Genomic DNA, 24,304 nt, shown 5'->3' with positions numbered 1-24,304 from the left:
TCTCAAAAAAAAAAAAAAAAAAAATCACAAATAGGGCAGGCTTCCTGACTGCCTCCTTACCACATGGTTTATCGTCATTCATTTGTGTAGTTATCATAGACTAGACAGATTTTTACTTTACAACACTTTGTATTCATTCATTCATTTTCCAACCCGCTTATTCCAGTTCAGGGTCTTGGGTAAGGGTGGCCAGAGCCACCAGGCAGCTCAGGATGCAAGGCGGGACCAGTCCTGGACAGACGACGCCATCCTGTCGCAGAGCCACTGACACTCATCCACACTCAGACTGGGCCCACGTAGACACATCCTCAGCTGGCCTAATGTGCACCGCTTTGGGATGTGGAAGGGAACCGGAGTGCCTGGACAAAACCCAGGCAGACAGTGTCCCCAGACAGATATAGATTTTTTTGTTTTGTTTTTCTCATCAATGTTATAATGAAATGACGTTGAATGGAACATTACTGAAGGGCTTGCTGTCTTTTGAAGAATACAATGTTCATGCTACACATACTGACTTTCCCCAGATAGTCTGCTCTTTTTGTAAACGCTAAACCTGCCATCTCCTTTGCAGGGCGATTCGGGAGGCCCCCTGGTGTGTTCGAAGGATGGCCGCATGACTTTGGTGGGCATCATCAGCTGGGGCCTGGGCTGTGGAAAGAAGGATGTCCCAGGTGTATACACCAAGGTTACCAACTACCTAGATTGGATTCAAGACAACATGCAACCGTGACCGGGAACACTCGACTTCTCAAAAGAAAACGAGACCCCGCCTCTTCCTCTTCTTCAGAAGACACTGCAAAGGTGGAGTGCTTCTCCATACAGACTTCTCCAGACCCACCACAGCGCAGAAGTGGGAGGAGATCCTCCAGGAGAGGGAAGAGTGCATTGTCCCAGATATTTCCCATTTTGGAAGTTTTCAGGAGTTGGTCTGATTTCAGGATACTCCGTCAGAAGGGAAGACACAAATGCACACTCACCTCTCCAGGAATACCTCCTCCCAGGGCAGAGAATGGGCATGCCATCATTTTCAGCTAAGCCCAACCTCCTGACCTGTCACCGTAAGCACCTTTGGAAACAGGACCACAAAGATAAAAGCATGTCTCAATAGTAAAACAAGATCTTTCAGGAAAGACGGATTGCATTAGAAAGAAACTGTGTATTTATAGTCACGAGAGCCCAGCAGGGCCTCAAAGTCGGGCGGGTTGGCCAGCCAGTCATGACATCACGTCTCCTTCCCCTTTCCCCACTCCCTGGCTCTGGGAAGGTATTCCTTTTGTGTACAGTGTAAAGTGTAAATCTTTTTTCTTTATAAACTTTAGAGTAGAATGAGATAATTTTTTATTTGAACAAGTAGGCTTCAGCATATTTATAACAATCCATGTTAGTTTTTACTTGGTTGCTGTAACCCTGTATTATACTGTACTTAATAAATTCAGATATATTTTTCACAGTTTTTCCAAAATCAGAGTGGAATGGTTTTGTTATGGATGCTGTATCCCACTGTTTATTTATGTTCACATTCTAAAATCATTTGGAATGTCTGCTTCATTCACTCAACATACACGCAACACTTGTAATGGGCTGGGTGCTCCAGATGGGAAAAAGGAGGGACAGGGATGCTGGGTCTGATGCGATGATACGGTATTTAGAGAAGTACCAAGGTACAGTGGAGCTGGCCACAGAAGGGCAGAAACTTGTAATGGAATTCAGTTGCACGAGGCATTGGGGAATCTTAAGGAAAAAACAGAATGGTACAGTGTGCGGGAGGACTTTTACAAACTGGGTGAAATGTGGACTGTGGACAGTGTGGAAAAGGTACTCTTCACGGAGGTATGAATATTTAGAGGGCCAAGAGATGGGAGTACAGGGAGAAATAGGGAGTTGAGCTCATCTGAAGTGAACGTCAGGAAGAGGAACATAGGCTGGAATTTAGATTATGGGGGCTCTGAACACCAAACTGAGTTTGGACTTGACTCAATTCGGTAGGCAACAGGAGCTATGGAGATTTTTGCTCAGGGAAGTGAGGAACTGAACATGGCCTAGGAAACCTAACCACGGGGTGACTGGCGAGTGAGCAGGCAGCAGGAGAGGAAAGCTGGGGGACACGGAGGAAGAACCTCACCGTGACCTTGCTAACACAGCAACATCCCAACTGTTGGTCTGGCCTAGAAGCTGGTATTTGGACCATCTGTTTCCCATCCTGCCTTAATTTTCTGCTCATTAGAAAGAATTAACCCCTAGGCCAGTCCACACAAGTATGTTATCTAAGTAATGTTGCATCCTGCTTCTCTTAAGACTACTTTCTATCTGTGAGATGCAACTCCTATTCCTGGCTGCTGCAGGCAGCTTTTGCTCTCGCTGACACCCTAGTTCCAAGAATAAATTGGATGCTGCAATGCTGCTGTTGGGGATACGCTGACACAGCTCCTCAGAGAGGAGAAAGGTGGTCATCTCTCTGGTGGGGTTGTCAGAGCTGCTCAGTTTAGAGGGTCTTGGAAGAAAAGTCATTTAAATTCACAAAAGAAAGAGATTCTTTTTTTTTTTTTTTTTTGGCAGAGTCTTGCTCTGTCACCAGGCTGGAGTGCAATCTTGGCTCACTGTAACCTCCACCTCCTGGGTTCAAGTGATTCTCCTGCCTCAGCCTCACAAATAGCTGAGACTACAGGCGCATGCCACCATGCTCAGCTAATTTTTGTATTTTTAGTAGAGACAGGATTTCATCATGTTGGCAAGGATGGTCTCAATCTCTTGACCATGTGATCTGCCTGTCTCAGCCTCACAAATTGCTAGGATTACATGTGTGAGCCACTGTGCCTGGCCAAGAAAGAGATTCTTTAATACCCAAGAGCTTGATTGGGGTAGGAGGCAGCGGGGGACATCTCTGAAGTGTTGAAGTCCCCAGGTCAGTAAATAAATGCAGGTCACAGAGATTTAAGTCACAGACTGCTCGCTTACACATTCAACAATCTTTAGACAGATGTGTATCTCAGCCATTTCAGAAAAACATCATTGGAGGCCAGGCACGGTGGCTCACGCCTGTAATCCCGATACTTTAGGAAGCTGAGGTGGGTGGACCACTTGAGGCCAGGAGTTCCAGCCTGAGATGTGGCGAAACCCCATCTCTGCTAAAAATACAAAAGATAGCCGAGTGTGGTGGTGCAGGCCTGTGGTCTCAGCTACTCGGGACACTGAGGCAGGAGAATCGCTTGAGCCTGGGAGGTAGAGGTTGCAGTGAGCCTAGATTGTGTCACTGCACTCCAGCCTGGGCAACAGAGCAAGACTCTGTCTCAAAAAAAGAAAAGAAAAGAAAAACACTGAGGGCAAGACGGAACCCCCACCCACTGAATTTCTGGCAGAAATTCTGGTTTCACCCCCTCCCCTTTGCAGAATAAGCTTTTCTTCACGGTCAGTGAAATGAACTGAGGCAGTGAGGTCCCTGGGAATGAAAATGCGAGGTTAAAAGGCCCCAGCATTCCTCCCACGCAGTCTTGAAACCACAGACTAGATGGAGACAATTGCTCAGAAGAGGCTCCTGACTGAGGGACAGGGCAGAGTCCCAGTCCTGTGAGGCAGATTCTAAAACACGCTTAAAGAACAACATATCATTACCCGGAATGGGTGTCAGGGAAATTAAATATCATCTCCTCATTATTCCCAGCTGGTTAATAAAACAGATCGATGGTAACAGTCCAGGAGAACAAGAAAGACCTCCTGTGCAACTCTTCTTACTGGGTGAAGACCTAGAGGAACTCGGATGGTAACACTGTACCTTCCCAGAGCCCCAGTCCCGTCTGTTTATCAAAGAGTGTATGAACTTTTGGTTCCACCTAACTTCAAAAGCCAAAGACTCAGACAATCCTCAGTACTTAGGATCTTGGAGGGCGTTTAAGTTTGAAACTAAATTTCCTTTATTTTATTTTGAGTTGGAGTCTCACTCCTTTTGCCCAGACTGGAGCGCTGTGGTGCGATCTTGGCTCACTGCAACTCCCCCACTCCCAGGTTCAAGCAATTCTCCTGCCCTAGCCTCCCGAGTTGCTGGGATTACAGGTGCCCAGCACCATGCCTGGCTAATTTTTATATTTTTCAGTAGAGATGAGTTTCACCATGTTGGCCAGGCTGGTCAAATTTCCTTTTAAAAATTCTAACAATGGGCCAGGCGCGGTGGCTCACGCCTGTAATGCCAGCACATTGGGAGGCCGAGGTGGGAGGATCACTAGGTCAGGAGTTCGAGATCAGCCTCGCCAATATAGTGAAACCCCGTCTCTACTAAAAATAAATAAAAATAACAATAAATTACCTGGGCATGGTGGCAGATGCCTGTAATGCTAGCTACTCAGAAGGCTGAGGCAGGAGAGTCACTTGAACCTGGGAGGCGGAGGTTGTAGGGAGCGGAGATCGAGCCACTGGACACTAGCTCAGGCAACAATGCAAGACTCATCTCAAAAAAAAAAAAAAATTCTAACAATCAAAACAATGAGTATTGATGACATGGAGTCCCCACCTACTGGCCAGAGATAAAAGTACATGTATGCAACCAACTTCCCGTCCCACCACCAGGGTCAGAGCACAGGTGCACAGGAACAAGGGAGCAGGGGCAAAGAGGCAGTCACCGCTGGCTGAGGAAGATGGAGTGGGGCACTAGCAGGCACTGAACGCTCGAGGGAGTATGCACGAGTTTTAAGGTCTTTTCACGGTCATGAGATGTTTACAGAAAATTGTTGCAGGTGTGGCATAACAATTGGCTCCCAGTGCCTTATCTTTTAAGAAGCCTGTCCTGGAATAAAAACACCAAGTGCTGCAACACCGTGTTTCACGCCTAAATGAATAGGGTAAGGGAAGCAGGTTAAGAGAATGGGGAAAGCGCCAAGCATCTGCAGCTTCAATGGTTTTGTCTTTTACACTCTGGTGAAAAATAACTAGATGGATCTAGACCTCACTTCTCAGAACGCTAAAAATGACATTAATATCAGCATCCGCTATCTTCCAGATGCGACCAGAGAATATGGAATCGAAACACATGCTTCAGGTCTGCTGGCTGGACAGAAACAGCAAGATCCTCCTGAGTTGCTGAGTTCTTTACTCACTGCTTCTCCTAAGGTGTGAATGGCATAGCATTATTGTTAGTCCTGGTAAAAAATCACTGAGGACATAGAGGACTGGTGAAACTCAACTTTATTAAACTCAAACACTGGAGCTACTTCTGCACGTTAAACACACATGGAACCGAACAGCTCAATAGAGACACCCTGCGCTTATGCTGACACCGCAGGGATGGTGGCAGCAATGCCCGCTGCACTCCACGGCCTGCTGTACACGTGACAGGACAGTCATTTCATCTGTGCTTATACCTGCAGGTCCCTTACTCTAGAAACACTCTATTTCTTCTTAGGTACTTCCCTTGAAACAGGTCGAGTTCTAGAGGAAATAAAACAGCTGCACTTACAAACCTAAAAATATTCAGGGACCAAGATTAGTTGTTCTGTGACCCGGGAAACCTTAGAATCCTATAGGTCCTTCAGGAAAAGTGCTTCCAAGGACTTGGGAATCCACAGGCAGAGATGCTTCCCTTTCCATGGTCGGTGTGTATGTCACTCCAAGACAAACTGCGGACTGATGTGTGTACAGCACAGTTTATCCCAGAGGAAAATCCCAAAGCAACACAACTCTGCAGCAAAACTAGTCCCAAAGTCAGAAGATAAAACTAGCAAAAACTTTGCACAAGTATTTAGAGAAAAATTCTAGGGTGTGGAGAGTTAGGGTCTTCCTTTTTTTTCCACACACGAAGCAGAGCACAGTATCATTCCTTAAGCTATAATTAAACAAAAAGCCTTTTGTATAAATATTTAAATAGTAATAGACACACTGAACTAGGACAAAAATGACCCACTGGGAAAGCAAGCCTGAGGTATCCCTTTAGTTGCCATGTTTCTTAAACTGGGTTGCTTACACCTATGATCAACACAGTCCTTCTTCCTACAGCACGGGTTTTATTCAGAGATTAAGAGGAAATGTTTTGTCTTAGAATGAAAAGGGACTGGTAGATATTAATGAATACATGATTGAGTACAAAACAAGACTGTGAGGAAATAACTTTACCAGGCAGCTTCAAGGATCAACCACGCCCTTGACGGTAAGCTTTCCCTTTTCCCAGGGAGACAGATGGAAAAGTTTCCATTGGGAAGGTTAGGGTCCGGTACCAGTCCAGCAGTGACAAGTAACCGTATAAGCTCTCATAGCCGTGCCCACCCTCATGGGAAGTGAGTCGGCCCCCTCTACTCCACTATGAGGACACACAAACCCTGGCTGCACTGGGATTATGGGATTGGCTTCTCTGAAACTCTCCTACTTTTCAAAAATCTTGTGGAAGGATCAGGTAACAGGAAAATGGCTGGTGAACTCTGCAAAAGGAAGTGAGTAGAACTGTTCTGGGTGAGAAAAGAGGCATTTTAGGCAGCCATCATGGGAAGACGGGTCACCTTCTCACTGAAGATAAGAGACCAAGTGCTGATGGCCAGCAACAGGCAGTGTCTGAAAACTAGTTCGATACCATGATGGTCTTCGAGGGAATATCTGATTCCACTGGGGTTTGCATGTCAATTGTGGACTCAAATTTAAGAGGTTTCCAGTCCGTTTCCAGAAGTACAAGTGTTTTCTACATATGAGTAGAGGAATCAGAAAGAAACCAACTCAACTCTTTCCTTCCCATCTCTCCTTAAGGTAGAGTCTGACTGCTTTTCTTGCCAATCTTTCACTTAAGTGTCTCCTCACAACTCCTTTACTTCTATTTCCTCTCTCTTCTTCCTCACAGATCAGACCCTTAACTGGCCTTTCCTTGACTAACATTCATTTTCTTCCCAGCTTTCTTTCTAATCTTTCTACCTTAAAAAAATCAACAAAGAAGTATTTCATTGGCTTTAGATAATTAAAGCCAAGCAAGCTAACAAATGCTGGTCTTTCCTATAGAAACCATGTTTAAAATGGTTACGTAAGCACCAAGTATCCTACCCTCGTCACACACCTCGTCCTTGAGAACTGGTGTTGCTGTGTTTCAGTTCTGTCCAGTTCTCCCTGGTGACCTTTTCCTCCCTTGATTAGTTCCATGGCACTGAAGGCTAAGGAAAAAGGGAGCGGGTGGGTCCAGGAGGGGACGGACCTAGGAGACAGGCTGATATTTTTTTACTTTTAGACAAGTAAGAAATGAAAAGTGTGCAAGACGATTCCCTTTGCAAACGCTCCCTTCAGGTTCGAACTTGGAACTTTCCCGCTTTGGTCATGTATTTTATGCCCTTAAAGGGTTTGTACTTTTCTCCATACATATCCAGACGATTCACCTTGAGTCCTAGAAAGGAGGGAGACAGGGAAAATAAGACATGAGGATTATTCAAAACGAGCAGGTCGCATAACTGTTCCCATTCACTTCAATACACCAAGGTCAGTGGGATGGGCATCTGTGTGACAGGGAACCACTTATGCAGAGCAGATGGATTCTCCAGTCTTGGGACAGACACTGACCGCAAGAAAAGGTTCCAACAGAAAAGCTACCTATAAGAAGACCTGTCCGTGAAGTGGAAAGGGCACAAAGTGATGTGCAGACTGAAATGAGGATAAGGAAAAAATTAGACCACTGCATGATTTTTCTCAAATTATTGGATGGAATAAATGAATTCATAACAAAACAAATAGTGAAATAAATTATAACTAAAGGAATTAACATCTAAAGTAATGAATTAATAAATGAATGCTTCCTAAGTATTTTCACTAGCCTAAGCCAAAAAAATTTTATACCATATAGATCTTTCTTGTTTTAAGATGGAAGAGTTTATAATTTATATGAATTTCAATCACATGAATTGTATAAGGCCTGTTTGTAGAGAAAAACAGAAACTTCATACAAAGCTAAAATCATCTCTTTTCCACATCAGAGTTGTTCTAAGGATTAAAAGAGAAAACATATGAAAGAGCTTAAAACAGTGCCTGGTACATAGTAAATATCCCTAAAGTGGTAACTGATTTCTATCATGCCAAAGTCGGCACAGACTATAGTGAACTGACCTAGAGAGGCCCAGTAGTTCCAAAATAGAAATAAGGGCAAACATGAAAGTCTTCTGAAATTAGGAGAAAGCAGTGGAAATTCCTCTTTTCAGTTATAGCTGAGAATACACACGCATTCTCATACTGAAAACCTTGGGAACCTGAAATGAACAACCCTAGGATGATCCAAAAATGGCTGGTGAACACTTCTGTGTATCAATACTGTTTCTTTCTCAGTGTGTTTAGGCACTTTTATTCAGGTCACTTATGCCAACTTCAAAGTAAGGATTGCAAATTTTCCCCAGAAATGTGCCAGAAAAGATGTTACTAAAGATTGTTTATCAGGTAATGAAACAAAGCCTTGTAAACAGGAAGCCCAGAATGGCTTCCTGCTGTCTGCGCCACGTGGGAGAAAGCCGTTTTTGTTCCCTTTGGAGCCTCTTGAGCTCTGGGTCACTTACCAGAAATGGCCAGCTGCTGGATCTTAAACTGCAGGTTAATTGTGGGGTTTTCATCTGGTTTGGAAGCTCCAGCCTGAAGACTCATGGTCCCCTTCAAACTTGGTAGCTTTTGTGGATTTATTTTTCCTACATCCCAAGATAGCATCTTCAAAGAAAATAAAAATGGAAAAGTGGTCTTTCCAAAAAACAGTTACAGCAGAATCCTGCATTTGAGGTGGCTGAGATCTAATCTCAGGGCACCTTTTCAAAACCTTATAAGCTGCCTCTGGGTATCTTTCCATTGAGAATCCTATGTGTTACTTTAAGTTATCTCACAGGAGAAAACAAGTTCCCTTTGATTCATCTCACCTTCCAAGCAAGGTCTAGAGTCTATGCAGAGAGAGCCTGCAGACTGGTTTCTGCTTAACATCAGCAATTCAAGATGTCCTGCCCATTCCTACCTTTGTGACTGGGTCGAATGTGTGCGTCCCCTGCGATGGAGTGAGGCTCATGTTCAGGACCCCCTTGGGCATCTGGCTGGTGACAGTCACTCCCTCGATGGTCTTCCCCATCGTCTGCTTGGGTCCTACCGTTATTTCGAAGCGTCCAAGGGAACTACTGTCCCGGAAACTGATGTTATGTTTGACATACACTGGGATTGCAACCAGACTGGAAATGAGAGACAAAGAGCCATTTCATTTGTGCACTGGGAAAATGGCAGTGTTTCCTCCTTCCACATGATGTTCTTTCTGCCCTGTTGGTAGCTTCTTCTCCCTTAACTATGTCCTTACTTTTTATCTGAAAAAATAAACAGAAAAAAACCCCAGTAATCTATTTTTTTATTTTTGAAAAGCTAAGATACTGTCTAGTAAGTAAACTAACTTTTCTCGTGACTGAATAATATAAACAAAATCAAAGAGTATACTACTATGAGAAAGGCATAATGGACAAAAATGTATTGTCACTACGTCTGTTTTTAACTTGTAACGTGACGAATCATCACTTGCACTGGGGAGAATAAGATTCGTAGCTCACGGACCTTATATATATATAAAATTTTTTTTTTTTTTTGAGAGAGGGTCTGGCTCTGTTACCTGGTTGGAGTGTAGTGGCACGATCATAGCTTACTGCAGCCTCAGCCTACCGGGCTCAAGTGATCTTCCTACCTCTGCCTCCTGAGTAGCTGGAACCACAGGCACAGAACAGCACACCCAGCTAATCTTTATATTTTTTTCTGTATAGACCATGTTTGGCCATGTTGCCCATGTTGATCTTGAACTCTTGGGCTCAACTGATCCACCTGTCTCTATACATTTTTTTAGGATGCTTTCATCTGACCTCATCTGGTCCTTACAAAAATCCCATAAGGTAAAGTAGGCTGTCATGATTTGACAGAAGAAAAGGACTCAGAGAAGTCACAGAATAATCCTGAAGTAATAACAGTTCCAAACATTTACTGAGTACTTCCTGTCTACCAGTCACTATGCTAACTGGTTTCTATCCATTTAACCCCTACTGTGTTTAATCCTCCCAATAAGTATGAAGTAGATACTGCTACTGTAACTATGCAATAGGTACTGATTTTATAGATGAATACTGATGTCCTTAAGTATCTTGCCCAAGGTTCTAAGTACTGAAAATGGGGTTTAAGTCCAGGGAGTGTGACTCCAGAGGCTCTGACCTCAAACACTCAGATATTTTCCCAAATGATTTGTTCCACGAGAAGGGACTGGTGACTCTGGGGTCTTCTGACTCTCTTCTGTCTGTATGCTTTATGCTACACAACACAGCTTCTAAAACCATTTAGATTCCAAATTAAAGAGAATGTTCAAGACCAAAAATCACTGAATTTTCTGCTTTTTCACAGCATAACTTAATGTGTCTTTTAGATGAGGGGTATTGAACACAGCAGATTCTGATTTGAGAAAATAATGTTTCTCAAATCAGAACACAATCAGATTCTGATTTGAAAAAATGTTCTTGTTTAGACATGTGACAACAACAAAAATAACGGCAAACTTAATGAGCACTTCCTTGTGTTAAGCACTATTCAGATTCTCCTATTCAACCCTCAGAACAAAGCACTTTATTATTTTCAGTTTACAGATAAGAAAACAGAGAGAGGTTAAGCAACTTACCTGAGGTTACCCAATTAGTAACCACAGAAGCTGGAATTGAACCCAGGTAACTTTAGAGCCTGAGTTCTTAATCACTACGGATACAGTTTCCACTACACATACATACACAGATTCCATTCTTAATTATAAGAGCTGCTTACTTCTGTGCACTGACATGGTAAGAGAGCAGGCGGAAGTTTCCATCAGGAGGGATGAAGGAGAGGATGCGCTCAGATTCCCAGCGCTTGAAACGAACACAAGGATGGAAGCTGACATCATCCAACAACCTAGGGTTCTACAGTCACCAGGAGAGAAGAAGTAGTGGGAATTAAACACGCACAGTGCTTTCAGGAAAGCAATTTAAATGCTATTTTTTAAATTAAAACATACCACACTCATACACACACACACACACACACACACACACAGAGAGAGAGAGAGAGAGAGAGAGAGAGAGAGAGAAATCATGTAGTAACTTCTGGAAAATTCAAGCCTGATACAAGCTTCGTGGCTGTCCTAATTTCTTCTTGGTCAATTCCATTCCCACTACTCTGTCTTTCCAGCAGCATTTCATTTCTCATCCTAAGAATTCAATCTCTGGCCCAGGATTTTACCATGAAGGAAAGTGTAAGGTCCGGCATGCCAGTCAGCTTGACACAGGCATCAATCACCCCCTGGATCTCAGCAGTAATTGTGGAGCCTGAGACAGGAGTAAGACAAAAAGAGCACAGATTATTGAATACTTCTCTGTCCTTCTCAACAAACTTACTTCATCCCTCCTTCTTTTCCTCTATCCTTCCCCTTACTCTCTCTCCCTTTCTTTCCTTCTGTCTAACCATCCAATTCATTTATACAATCCATCTATCCATCATTCTGAACACTTATCAACTGCATATCAAGTATGAGACACTATGATGAGGTAATGGTGATAAAGATTAATGAGGTAGTTCCTAGCCAAAAGGAGTTTTCAGTCTAGTATCAGAATTAAACAGAGCATCATTATTTCAGCCAACAGTCGAGACAATTTCCTATCAGAAACTGTTCTCCCTAAAGTCGCCAATGAGCTCTGCTGCTAAAGTGAGTGGTCACTCCTGGTCTATCCTACAGGGCCTCTCTGTGGCATGTGTCACTGTCTATCACTTCTGCCCTCCGTCCTAACCTCTCCTGGTGTCCTCCTATTTTCCCAGCTCCTCTTCCTCAATGTCTTCAGCAGGTTCTCTTTCTTTGCATGTCCCTTAGATGCTTTTTCAGTTCTCAACGTCTATTTTCTTGACCTTTATATACTCTCCTACTTCCCAAGGCTTCAATGTTCATTTATGGCCTATTATTACCTATTCCTTTTCAAGTTCAGCCCCATTCCTGCCTAATGGATATCTCCACTTGGATGTCACTGAGGCACATGTCAGAAGTGAGTCCATTCTCTCATGCCCTGGACCCGCTGCTTCCATTTCCACATCTGTGTAACAGCACCAACTATCCTGCTGCCTAAGCCAGAAACACAGGCGCATCCCTGATGACATCTACTTCCTCCACCCGTGTCCAGTCAATGATCAGCTCCTCTCCTTTCTAGGACTCACCTCTCTCTGGTCTGTGCATTCCTCTCTGTCCTCACTGCACTATGGACATCTATGCTTTGGGCCTGGACTTCAGCAGCAGCCTCCTAGCTGCTCCCTGCCTTCACGCCTGCCCCACTTCAGGCCATTCTTCACACAACAGCCGGACTAATCACTCTAAACTACAAGTCTCATCAAGTCACTCCCCAACTTAAAACTCTTCAATCACTCACAACTGCCCTCCTTAAAGTGGCAGGCAAGGTTCTTCATGATCGGCCATATGTGGCTTTTTCATTGAGATAAAGCAGTAAAATTTAAAAATCTTAATGTGTACAGCTCAATGATTTTTTAACATATACATTTATGCAAATACTGGCTACAGCAAGAAACATTTTCAGCATCCAAGCACTCCCTCTTACCATCCCAGGTAATCCACATCCCCAGAATTCTGACTTCTATTACCTTAGACTAAATTGCATCTGTTTTCAAACTTCATGTACATGTAATCCCACTGTCTATAATCTTATACATCTAATTTTTTGCTCACTATTGTGATGTTTGTGCATAATTTGCTCCCAAATCCACACATCTTAATAACTTCATTTCACACCGATGAAGCATAAACACTCCCATGTCTCTGTTATGCTTTCTTCAGGGATGGGTACTTCTCATATGCTCCACCTTTTTAACTTCCTTTCTCCCTCACTAGATTTAACTAAGCTTTCTGCAGCCTCAGACTATGTCTTACACATCATCAAGTGCCAACTCTCAAGCACTGTGCTATGATACAAGTTTTCAATAAACATTTGTTGAATGAATAAGTTCACTAATGTGAAGAGAACTTTTTACAATTTTTTTTTTTTGAGATGGAATGCAGTGGCACAATCTCGGCTCACTGCAACCTTCACCTCCCGGGGTCAAGCAATTCTCCTGCCTCAGCCTTCTAGGTAGCTGGGATTACAGGTGCAAGCCACCATGCCTGGCTAATTTCTGTATTTTTAGTAGAGACGGCGGGGTTTCACCATGTTGGTCAGGCTAGTCTTGAACTCCTGACTTTGTGATCTGCCTGCCTTGGCCTCCCAAAGTGCTGGGATTACAGGTGTGAGCCACCACATCCAGCCCCCCCTTTTTTTTTTTCCAACTAAAGACAGGGTCTCACTATGTTGTCCAGGCTAGAATGTAGTTGTTATTCACAGGTATAATCATAGCTCACGGCAGTCTCCAACTACTGGGGTTAAGAGATCCTCCCACCTCAGCCTCCCAATAGTTGAAACTACAGGTGCATACCACTGGCACTGACTTCTACAAATTCCAAAGCTCTAGGACTTCTAGTCATATTTACATAATTCAGAACACATGAAAAAGAAGGCTCCCTGAATTTTGTCATTACAGTTTTAGTTCTGCCATCAGAACTGGGAGTCAAACACTTTCAAGAAGGAAATCTTATCAATAAGAAATTAATTTTTTCTTTCTTTTTTTTCTTTTTTTTGGAGACAGGATCTTGCTGCTGACCAGGCTGGAGTGCAGTGGCATGATCAGGGCTTATTGCAACCTCAACTTCCCAGGCTCAAGCAATCCTCCCTGCTCAGCCCCATGCAAAGCTGGAAATACAGGCATGCACCACTATGCTCAGCTAATTTTTTTCACTTTTTGTAGAGATGGGGTCTCACTATGTTGCTCAGTGTCTCACTATGTTGTTCAGGGTGATCTTGAACTCCTGGGCTCAAGCAATCTTCCCACCTCGGCTTCCCAAAGTGCTGGGATTATAGCCATGAATCACCGCATCTGGCCTGTTACTTCTCTTTTTTATTCAAGAGGTTAAGACCAATAAAGCAAGTAAATGTATGAAATAAACCCTGGTCTGCATCGTAATATTAAAGTCCACCTCCAGTACGTGGCACAGTGCCCAATACAAAGTAGCCACCTAATTAAAGTGGATAACCTTGAATGGGGATTAATTCTGAAACTACAAGCATTGTATGAAAGAGGCCCCTTTCTATTTTCATATTTCTGAGAACATATTAAAAGCACCTACCTGATTTATCAATAATGGCATCAATCTCTTCAATCACATCAAAATAGGCCTCATTGTTGGTGTATTTCACCCCAGTCCGTCGCCAAGGCACCACTGACAGCTGCCCAGTGGGAAGTTGGTCACCCACATTGGTGCTTCCTGAGACAATTAATATTACGGTATTTTAACACCAATTTGACTCTAGAAACCACAGAACACTTCCCTAGATGTTTCTATGCTCCCACTATTCATGTGCTTAATTGAATAATTTTTCAAACAAAAGATGAGTTTTCCCAACTTCCATATAGGGCAACCTAGTCTATTTTTAAAACCCCTTGTTGTCATCTGGTCTGCCTCTTCAAACAGAATAAAGGTTTAAGAAAAAGTTACCTGAGAAACAGATATCATATTTTGGTTTTGAAAGTAACCTGAACTTAGTATCTCAGATTCCACAATAGCTTTCAGCTTAAATAATGTATTGGCTTTCAGTAGAGTTGGTAATCCACATATTGATATAAAAATTTCATGGGTAAAAATAGTATTTGAGCCTGAGGTAGGTTCTTAGGTACATTTATGGTAGGTATTAAAATGTATATATCAATAGGATCTGTCTCATTCTTAAGCTCCAATACTGAAACTCAGGAAAACACAAATTTGATCTTTCTCTGTCTTTAAGAATTAGAGACCAATTTCTTCACTTGTTTTTTTCCTTTACGGGCATAAAATTTTTAAAAAATTCAAAAGGTTTTATAATGACATAATAAAATACATTAGTTTGAATTATATTTCCTTCTTCCATTACCTGGATTATTTTACTTTTTTTCTCTCTTTAAAAAAAATTTTTCTTTTTTTAAATCGCACCAGAGTGGTGTGATCTCAGCTCACTACAACCTCTGCCTCCCAGGTTCAAGCAATTCTCCTACCTCAGCCTCCTGAGTAGCTGGGACTACAGGCACACGCTACCACACTTGGATAATTTTTGTATTTTTAGTAGAGAAGGGGTTTCACCATGTTGGCCAGGCTGGTCTTGAACTCCTGACCTTGTGATCCACCCTCTCAACCTCCCAAAGTGCTGGGATTACAGGTGTAAGCTACCACACCTGACTAAAAAAATCATTTTAAGAGATAGGATCTTCCTATGTTGCCCATGCTGGAGTGCAGTGATTACTCACAGGCACAGTCATAACTCACTGCAGCCTAGACCTCCTGGGCTCAGGTGATCCTCCCGCCTTAGCCTCCAGAGTAGCAGGGACCACAGGCATGTGCCACTATGCGTGGCTAAGTTCTGTATTTTTTATAAAGACAGGGTTTCACCATGTTACCCAGGTTGGTTTCAAACTCCTGTGCTCGAGTGATCCTCCTGTCTTGGCCTCTCAAAGTGCTGGGATTACAGGTGTGAGCCAAAGTGTCAGGCCCATTTTGGCTTTTCAAAAGTGGTTCTCAGATTCCCCTTTTCTAGATTAAAGTGAGATACAGGCTTAACTAACTTCATAATATTCATAAGTGATTCAGGTACTAACAAAGTTTTTAAGGCTTAAAATAAACTCAGAATATTGAAGAAACCACCAAATTTGTCTTCTTAAAAAGAGGAACTAAGTATTCAAATGTATCATCAAGATATAATAATCAAAGCAGTCTACGGAAAAGGCAGGAAAGCCTAACAACAGACCAAGAATCCATAATGACAGGACAAGACAGAAATGTCACTCTAAAACAGGGAAAAGGGATAATTATACAATGGTGCTAGAAAAACTATTTTGAAGAAATAAACATTATTGTATATCAAGATAATTTTTTTTTCTTTTTTGTTGAGATGGAGTTTCGCTCTTATTGCCCAGGGCAGAGTGCAACAGTGTGATCTCGGCTCAGTGCAACCTTCGCCTCCCAGGTTCAAGCAATTCCCCTGCCTCAGCTTCCCAAGTAGCTGAGATTACAGGTGCCTGCCACTATGCCCGGCTAATTTTTGTATTTTTAGTATAGAGACAGGGTTTGGCCAGGCTGATCCTGACCTCAGGTGATCTGCCTGCCTTGGCCTCCCAAAGTGCTGGGATTATAGGCGTGGGCCCCTGTGCCTGGTCACCAAGATAATTTTCAAATGGATTAAAGAATTAAATCCAAAAATAAAATAATAAACAAACTAGAAGATAAGTTTTTTAAAAAGGATTTACCCTTCTCTGATCAAAAAGAAATTCTATTTTGTCTAATAATTATAAAGTTTGTTTGTGTTTAACTCCTTAACCTAGCTGGAATTTATTTTGTGCATACTGTGAAGTGGGGGGACTTAATTTTTTCCATATTGAAGCTGACTGTCCCAGTATAACATAGTTAACAACTGCCCCTGGTCCACTGATTTGATAAATGACCACATCTATCTACGCCAAATTCCTATAAAAGCAAGGGTCTGTTTCTGGACTATTTTATCCCAATAATCTAACTGTCTGTTACTGGACAAATACCAAAGTTTTAAAACTACCCAAACTTGGCCAGGTGCAATGGCTCATGCCTGTAATCCCAGGACTTTGGGAGGCCAAGGTGGGTGGCTCATGAGGTCAGGAGTTCGAGACCGACCTGACCAGCATGGTGAAACCACATCTCTACTACAAACAGAAAAATTAGCTAGGCATGGTGGTGAGCAACTGTAATCCCAGCTACTCAGGAGGCTGAAGCAGGAGAATTGCTTCAACCCGGGAGGCAGAGGTTGCAGTGAGCTGAGATTATGCCACTGCACTCCAGCCTGGGTGACAGAGTGAGGCTTCGCCTCAAAAAAAACAAAAAAAACCACTACTCAAACTTCATACAAGTTGAGTAATTTTATGTGAAATGTTCAGGACCAGAAGTGTTTCAAATTTTGGATTGTTTTAAATTTTGGAATATTTGGATTATACCAGTTAAGCATTCCAAATCCAAAAATCTGAAATCCTCCAATGAGTATTACCTTTGAGTGTCATGTCACTGCTCAAAAAGCTTTGGATTGTAAGAGCATTCCGGATTTTGGATTTGGGATGTTCAACCTGTAATATATCTTGTATCTGGCAGGACACATTTTATCTTTTCTCTTTTTAAAAAAATTATTTTCAAAACTCTCTTAGCTCTTGTAGTATGTGTCTTGCATGAGTATTTGTCTTGTGTACTATATAAACTTGTCTTGATATTTGACAGGGCAAATCCTCCCAACAACACTTTTGTAATTTTTTTTCAAAACTGTCCCAGCTATGGCAATATTTATACTTTTTTAAAGGTATTTTTCAATCAGTTTGTAAAATTCCATGAAAATGCTTATTTATGCATTAAACAAGACCCAAAATGTAAAACCTTAATGAAACAGAATGAGCAAAAAATCTACAAAGAGCAAAATTAATGCACTAGGACACCTGGGATCCTGGGATCCCCAAAGACAAACACTGAAAACAATGTGCAACACTGGACTAAGCCACTCAGGCTGCAGGATGGCTGCTCTCTATCGGTCTCCCCCTCCGCCATACCTGTGATGGTGTTGACGACCGTTCGAAGGATAGTGGGAGGCTTTATGAGTTCTTTAAGAATGTTCGACTCAGTAGCCAACGGAAAACCATTGTCAAGCATCTCTTCCAATACCTCATAAACTACAACCACATTGTCTTTGATTACTGGCTCTGAACAGACTCCAAAATAATCCTGATGGAGACAGAATACACACATTTATCACTCAGATACTGTAAAATAAATAAATAAGTAAATAAAAGAATGTGCCTACAGAGAGTGAGGATCTGGCCTGTCCATGTGTTTTTGGGGTACTCTTCTACAGTGAGGGAATGCAGCATAACCACCGTCCTCTTAGGTAGTCTGTTTGGTGGAGAGCACTAGACTGGCTTTTGGTACTACTGTCATTACTACAAACAAGGGGAACTTACTTAATCTCTTGGGTTAATTTCCTTAACTTGGTGAAATATACAGAATACAAAATTGAATCTTATTATATGTGCTTATGAACAAGAATTTGTAAGAATTATACAAAATAATACTTGATATAACAAAGAAGAGTCCATAAAAATCTTTACCCCTACTGCTGTGCTATTTCTTAACATTCATGCAGTGGATAAGAGTTGAGAGAGGAAAAAAACGAAATGAGAGAGACAAGCTAGCACACCTGAAAATTCCTTTCGCTCATCCTTAAGATGCTAGGATTCTAAGAACACTATCCTTTTATTTAAAAAGCTAACTTCAGATGCTAAATTATCTGGATTGTGGGAAACGCACTGGATTTCAAACCAGAAGACCTGGATTATAATTTTGTCATTTGTTAGATTAAGTCATGTTAACCAATTTCTATCTTGATTCTTTAATGGTATAATCAGGGTACCACCACTTGAGGCACAGGGCTGTAAGAACTAGGCATGACTAATTAAGCACTAACGCTCATGAATGTACTTTGTAAACTATAAAGCACTACAAAATGGAATGCATGATAATTATTTAGAAAGAAATGTTTGTGGCCATTCAATGTTCCTTCTAGCAATGTCAGTATGTCTTTTACAGGGCCTCTGAAAAGGTCATGAAACCCTCTTGAACTCACAGAATGAAGGAAAATTTACCCCTTTTAAGAAAGTCCATTCCATTCATGAACAGCTCTGATTATTCCAAAGTTCATTCTTTTGCTAAACTGAAATTTGTCTCCCAGCTGCTTTACAAAGCAGTGTACGTAACCGCCCTGTAATTATTTGAAAACTACGAGTTTTCACTTCAGTTTTTTCTTCTTAGGGCCACACTTCCAAGACACTTCCACGATTCATGGTAAGGTATGGTTTCCGGGTTGTTTTACCATCTTTCCATTTCTTTGACATCCAAAATTGAACAGACTCTACTAGAGTCTAAATTACATTAGATAACATCATTTATCCATGAGATTCCAACACCTGGGTCACCTAAGAGTTAGGAATGTATTCCTAAAACAAAAAGATTTTCTCTTTATAAGAGGAAAATTCTCATTTTGAATGAGAATTTAAAAGAAGAAAAAGTCACACATTTCCTTCCCAAGAGTTATTTAATTTTTAAAAATAAAACACTTCACCAGGGTTTATAAACCAGGCATCATGTGAACTAAGCAGCTGGAAAGGCACCTCACAATACGAACAAGTGCTGCAGCCGGCGAGGCTGCAATTCTTTAGTGGAGCCGCTCCTGTCACATTCAGGTCCTGGAAAAATCATTGGAGAGGACGCACATCGGAGAAGACATGAGAATCAAGATATGTCCATTGACTTTTAACAACTACTTCAAAAATGACAAGCTCTGAAGTCTCAGACTTCCAAATTAGCAACTTTACTTTGTGTTCCCAAATTCCTCTGTGGTTTCAACTAGATCAAACAACTCTTCTCACTTCCTGTCTTGTAATAAGTTACATAATGTTAGTGTGGCCATATGAAGCAGCTGTCAGTTTCACCAGTGGGCCTGTTAATCTTAGAATGGGTAAAGTATCACATGTGGAATCATAAAAAGGCCCAGTTAAAATGGTTTAGGATCACAGTTCCTGGGTTCTTCTGGTTCTTCCACATACCAGGGCTTATCATACTTAGGTTTTCACTGTGCAAAGGGGCCAGTATGCTACATAAGAACTGAAATTCCAGAATACCAGTACTCTCAGACAGTATTTGCAGGAAAAAACATAAAACCTATTTAAATTCTCTTGGGAAGGGAAGTTGTTCTAGATGTGGTGCAGATATGAGTAACAGAGAAAGGACTCTTTGACTTGCTTTTTATCATAATGTGTGGGTCCTCAGTCTTGTCTCCAATTCCACAATTCCAGTATTCATATGACTCATTCCAGACCTCATATGACACAGCCATTAAACCAAAGGGCCCTTGCTTCTCATTTGAGTTATGCAAATAACTACAACAGTCAGAAGCTGAGTGGTTCTGCTGGGAGGGGGTTCTTCTGTGTGAATCAGAGTTGGTGCCATCTAAACTCCTGTGCTGCAAGTGGTGGTATCAGTCCTGGTATCACTGACCTCCCTTAGACACCGCTCCCTAAGTTCATAAAATCTATTACTGAAGAAAAAGCTTAAAATGAAAACTGTGCCTCATAAAACAGCTCATTAAATTCTTACGTGCACATGATGTTTGCAAGGAGAGCTCATCAGTAGCACCCGTGCCATTAAGAACCACCTCAAACCTGAGAAGCAGTGCAGGTTCATGAATTACCCCTGCCTGGGACAGTTAAATTAAGCATTCCTTAGCTTTGTCTTTTCTATAACTTTACACACTCACTTTCTGATACAACTCAAAGCAACATAGGTAACAATGGTTAGCATCAAGACCACCAGGCAAAAACAATCTAAACTCCAATTTATGAGCAAAAAGTAGAACCTGAAGCAGAAAGGCTATATAAAGGCATCGCAAATAGGATGGCTTTCCCATGCAACAGGTTCAAAAACATTCCAACTGTTATTTTGTATGCAGCCAATTCAATAAACAGAAACCAGAATCCTATTAGATGGGAGAGGAAGTAATACCAGAGTTTTGAATTTTTTTTTTTTTTTTTGAGACGGAGTTTCACTCATGTTACCCAGGCTGGAGTGCAATGGCGCGATCTCGGCTCACCGCAACCTCCGCCTCCTGGGTTCAGGCAATTCTCCTGCCTCAGCCTCCTGAGTAGCTGGGATTACAGGCACGCACCACCATGCCCAGCTAATTTTCTGTATTTTTAGTAGAGACGGGGTTTCACCATGTTGACCAGGATGGTCTCGATCTCTTGACCTTGTGATCCACCCGCCTCGGCCTCCCAACATGCTGGGATTACAGGCGTGAGCCACCGCGCCCGGCCTAAGTTTCTTTTTTGAGAGAGTCTTGCTACGTCGCCCAGGCTGAAGTGCGGTGGCGCGATCTCGGTTCACTGCAACCGCCACCACCTGGGTTCAAGCAATTCTCCTGCCTCAGCCTCCTGAGTAGCTGGAATTACAGGTACAGGCTTGTTTTAGTAGAGACGGGGTTTCATCATGTTGGCCGTGCTGGTATCGAACTCCTGACCTTGTGATCCCCTCGCCTCAGCCTCCCAAAATGCTGGGATTACAGGCGTGAGCAACCGCACCCGGTCAGATTTTTTGTTTTTCTTAATGGAGGCATTATATAATGGAAATAGGACTATAAAGACACTTCACAGTTTACATACATGAACTTTTCCACATTCACGAACCTGAAATGTGTCCACCACTCGGTGAAGAAACTCAATGACAAACAGAGGGGGGACCTCCGTCTGGATAACAGCTACAAAAAAGATCTTGTGGCGGTAAACATTTAAGAGATAGTGGTGAGGGGTAGGGATAACTGGAGGTACATTTTCTGCCTCAGTAGCTCTCTCTTGAGCCTCAAAAAAGTAATCACAAACAGAACGGCTGACCACGCTTTTCCAGTGTTTCTCCAGGAAAATGTCTCCAGAGGAGTTGATCAAGAAAAGACTATGGATCATGGTGGCGGCTGTCAGTGACAGAAGAAAGCCTTTTTCAGTCTGAAAGCGTCAGGATGTAAATTTTCAACTCTAAAAACAAAAGTAGCAATATTCAGTTACATTCGGCCAAAACACCCTCCCCATCTTTTCCAACAGTCCAAGATTTACTCATCTTTCAAGACCAGGCCCAATCTTCCCCTCCTGCATGAGTATGAAGATAGCCCTCCCTTGAATTCCAAAAGATAATGATCAGCCATCTGTCAATCATATACTCCCAGTTATCTTTACTATCGCCCGAATTGCATCCATTTAAAATTCTACTTAATCTTTGGGTGCCTACTGAACCGAACTGCAAGCTCCTTAAAGAAAAGGACCGTGCCTCATGTTTTGTGTTGCCTTACTGCAACATAATTAGTGTTCTTTGAAGATGGCTTCGAAGAACACTGAATTTGATGTTATGTTTTGGCCACAGCTCACACATAAACAAGAAATATGCAGATTAATACGACAGCCACTAGCCAAATGGGACCAGGGAGAACTTGAAAGATGGCTGGTACGAACTGAGATGTGCTGTAAGTGTAAGACACACGAGACATTTGGAAGGCTTTGTATGGAAAAAAAAGAATTTCAAACATGAATAATTTAATATTGATTATATGCTGTAATATTTGGGATATACTAGGTTAAATCAAATATATTAAAATGAATTTAACCTGTTTTATTATTTTAAGGTAGTTTCCAGAACATGGACCATTATAAATGTGATTCTCTATTTCTGCCGGACAGAACTGGTCCTTGGGGGTCTTTAATTCATCCAATCCGACCCATTCTCTGAGCACTCCTTAAGCACTTCTTAATGCAGAAAGACATTGGGGGCCTTTAAAAAGATCCCTCTGGGTTCCCGGCTGTGATCCCAGCGCTTGCAGAGGCCTCTACCAGCAGATCGATGGAGCCCAGGAGTTTGAGACCAGCCTAGGAAATACAGCGAGACCCCGCCTCGATAAAAAGAGATTCCCCTGGGGACAGACACCCCAAGTCCCTCCGGCGGCTGCCTATCTCCGGTGCCAGTCGCCAGGATGTGACCATTCCGCGAACCGGCGCCGGTGGTCAAAACGCAGAGGCCTGCAGTGCCCAGCGCTCCGGGGCGAGCTCAATACCTCTGCTGGGAGGAGACAGCTGCAGGAAGGGATAGCCGGGCAGCGGAGGGTACAAGGGAGAAGCGGCGGCCCAGGCCAGCGGTCCCTGCGCCGGCCCTAGCCGACGGCGGGCGGCGACTGAGGCCCCGGGGCGAGGGCAGGCAGGGGCCGGGCTGAAGGGGCGCGCACGTTCCGAGGTACAAGCGCCTAGGCGCCCGGCCGCGGCAGCGAGCGCACGTGCGCTGTCATGGCAACAGTGTCCCCTCCTCCCGCCGCCGCGGCGCCTGGGCGGACCCCCTCACCGAGCCCGGAACCCGGCCCCTCACCTCTCCCCGCCGCGTCCCGCAGCCCTGAGAAGCCGCCAGCATCCGGAGACCCCGTCCCCGCCCCGCGCATCTCCGCCCGGACCATCGCGCGCCCCGGTCCCCGCGCCCACCCCCGCCCCCGCCCCAGGCCGGGGGTCGACCGCACGCCTCACCAAGCCTAGCTGCTAGCAGCGCCCAACGCTCCTAGGCGCGGACAGGCCCCGTCCCGCCCACCGCGCGCGCTGAGACAGCCGCTCGCCCGCTGATTGGCCGGCCCGAGGGCTATGCGACCGTTCGGCCCACGAGCCCCTCCTGAAGGCCGCTGATTGGGCGACCGGGAACCTCTCCTCCCCCTCTGATTGATCGCTGTTGGCGGCTCTCAGTGTTATAGGGCTCGAGGCCCCCGATTGGCCCTGTTGAGGCACCAGTCATCTCCGATTGGTGCAGCTCTACAGCCTCGAGCCCTGATTGAAGGTCGAGGACAGTGCGAGCCGTTCGCCCCCAGTCGTCCAGTCACAAAGGGCTGGGGAGGCCGAGGCTGCGGAGTGCGCCTGGAGGGGGCGCTGGAGTGTGTGCCGGGGAGGGGCGGCTTGCGGCCAAGAGTTGCTGACAGCGCCTAACGGATATTAAATCCTGAGGGTGGCGGCTACCCTCCACTCCATGGGCGTCTTTGGGAAGGGCGGCCTTCGCTGCTGTGTACCGGGCCCTGGGTCAAGTCGGCGATACTGGCAGTGGCGCCAGTGGCGCCGAGCCCTGGACCCCGACTCTGGCGAGGCCGCGGCAGGGCGCCCACCCTCCGGAATCTCAGTTCCCAGCCGGGGAGTGAGGGGCTGGGCGGGCCTCTCCACCTCTTTGGAGACCCCAGTCAGGACTTGGATACGCTTTTGAGTGGTCTCAGTCGTCGTGATCCACGAAGGTGTGGAGTGGAAATCAGGACCAGGGGCCGCCCCCGTGACGCTAGCAGTCAGGCCCGGATGCGGTGAGGCGTCGCCGTCCTTGGACCCGGCGGTGGGCGCTGGTGACAGTGGCGACCTCGCCGATGAGGGGTTCTCCTTCCCTGGCTTTAGTTTTCACTTTGGTGAAATTGAGTGTGGGTGGCCTCTCCCTCCACCACAAGCCCTTTGTTGAGGTGGTCCGGGTGGTTCTCTCCGCGCTTGGTAAGGGCGGATAAGTTGACTGATTTTGAAGTAAAGAGAAAAGCCAGAAGCAAAATGGCAAAATGATGTGACGCTGGGTGGGCTTAGGGACGCTGGTGCCAGAGGACTTGGCTTGAACCTGCTCCAACACTTA

General features: G+C 44.0%; 2 protein-coding genes across 4 annotated transcripts in view; one reads left to right on the top strand and one right to left on the bottom strand.

Moving 5' to 3' along the window:
• The window catches only part of PLAT (plasminogen activator, tissue type), a 32,029-nt gene extending 30,564 nt beyond the window's left edge, over window positions 1–1,465 (top strand). For both annotated transcript variants that reach the window (XM_017545941.2, XM_017545942.2), the window contains one exon: window positions 572–1,465. In XM_017545941.2, coding sequence (XP_017401430.1) covers window positions 572–730 — 159 coding nt within the window. In that variant the 3' untranslated portion in view covers window positions 731–1,465. The remainder of the gene's footprint in view (window positions 1–571) is intronic.
• Window positions 1,466–5,154: 3,689 nt separating this feature from the next.
• AP3M2 (adaptor related protein complex 3 subunit mu 2) lies at window positions 5,155–23,294 on the bottom strand. Of its 2 annotated transcripts, none has more exons than XM_017545943.2 (9): window positions 23,188–23,294; window positions 21,322–21,663; window positions 17,638–17,809; window positions 14,177–14,314; window positions 11,203–11,288; window positions 10,750–10,883; window positions 8,933–9,140; window positions 8,493–8,637; window positions 5,155–7,339 (listed from the first exon to the last, which is right to left on the bottom strand). In XM_017545943.2, exons 2-9 carry the CDS (start codon window positions 21,592–21,594, stop codon window positions 7,239–7,241), a joined length of 1,257 nt encoding a protein of 418 aa, XP_017401432.1. In that variant the 5' UTR covers window positions 21,595–21,663; window positions 23,188–23,294; the 3' UTR covers window positions 5,155–7,238. The 2 variants fall into 2 exon arrangements, with proteins under 2 accessions (XP_017401432.1, XP_017401433.1); XM_017545944.2 differs by lacking the exon at window positions 23,188–23,294 and adding an exon at window positions 23,036–23,125.
• Between the last annotated feature and the right edge of the window lie 1,010 nt (window positions 23,295–24,304).

This window comes from Cebus imitator, unplaced genomic scaffold (assembly GCF_001604975.1).
Source record: "Cebus imitator isolate Cc_AM_T3 unplaced genomic scaffold, Cebus_imitator-1.0 Scaffold183, whole genome shotgun sequence".
In the NCBI taxonomy this organism is placed as follows: domain Eukaryota; kingdom Metazoa; phylum Chordata; class Mammalia; order Primates; family Cebidae; genus Cebus; species Cebus imitator.
This window is presented reverse-complemented; position numbering and strand designations above follow the sequence as displayed.

Bases quoted from the DNA above. Each gene is read 5' to 3' on its own strand.
- AP3M2 (XM_017545943.2), bottom strand. From the start codon at position 21,594: ATGATCCATAGTCTTTTCTTGATCAACTCCTCTGGAGACATTTTCCTG. The intron at 17,810-21,321 runs GTTCGTGAATGT...TGTCTCCATCAG, and splicing joins GAGTGGTGGACACATTTCAG to GATTATTTTGGAGTCTGTTC. The intron at 11,289-14,176 runs GTAGGTGCTTTT...CTCCTGTCTCAG, and splicing joins TGCCATTATTGATAAATCAG to GCTCCACAATTACTGCTGAG.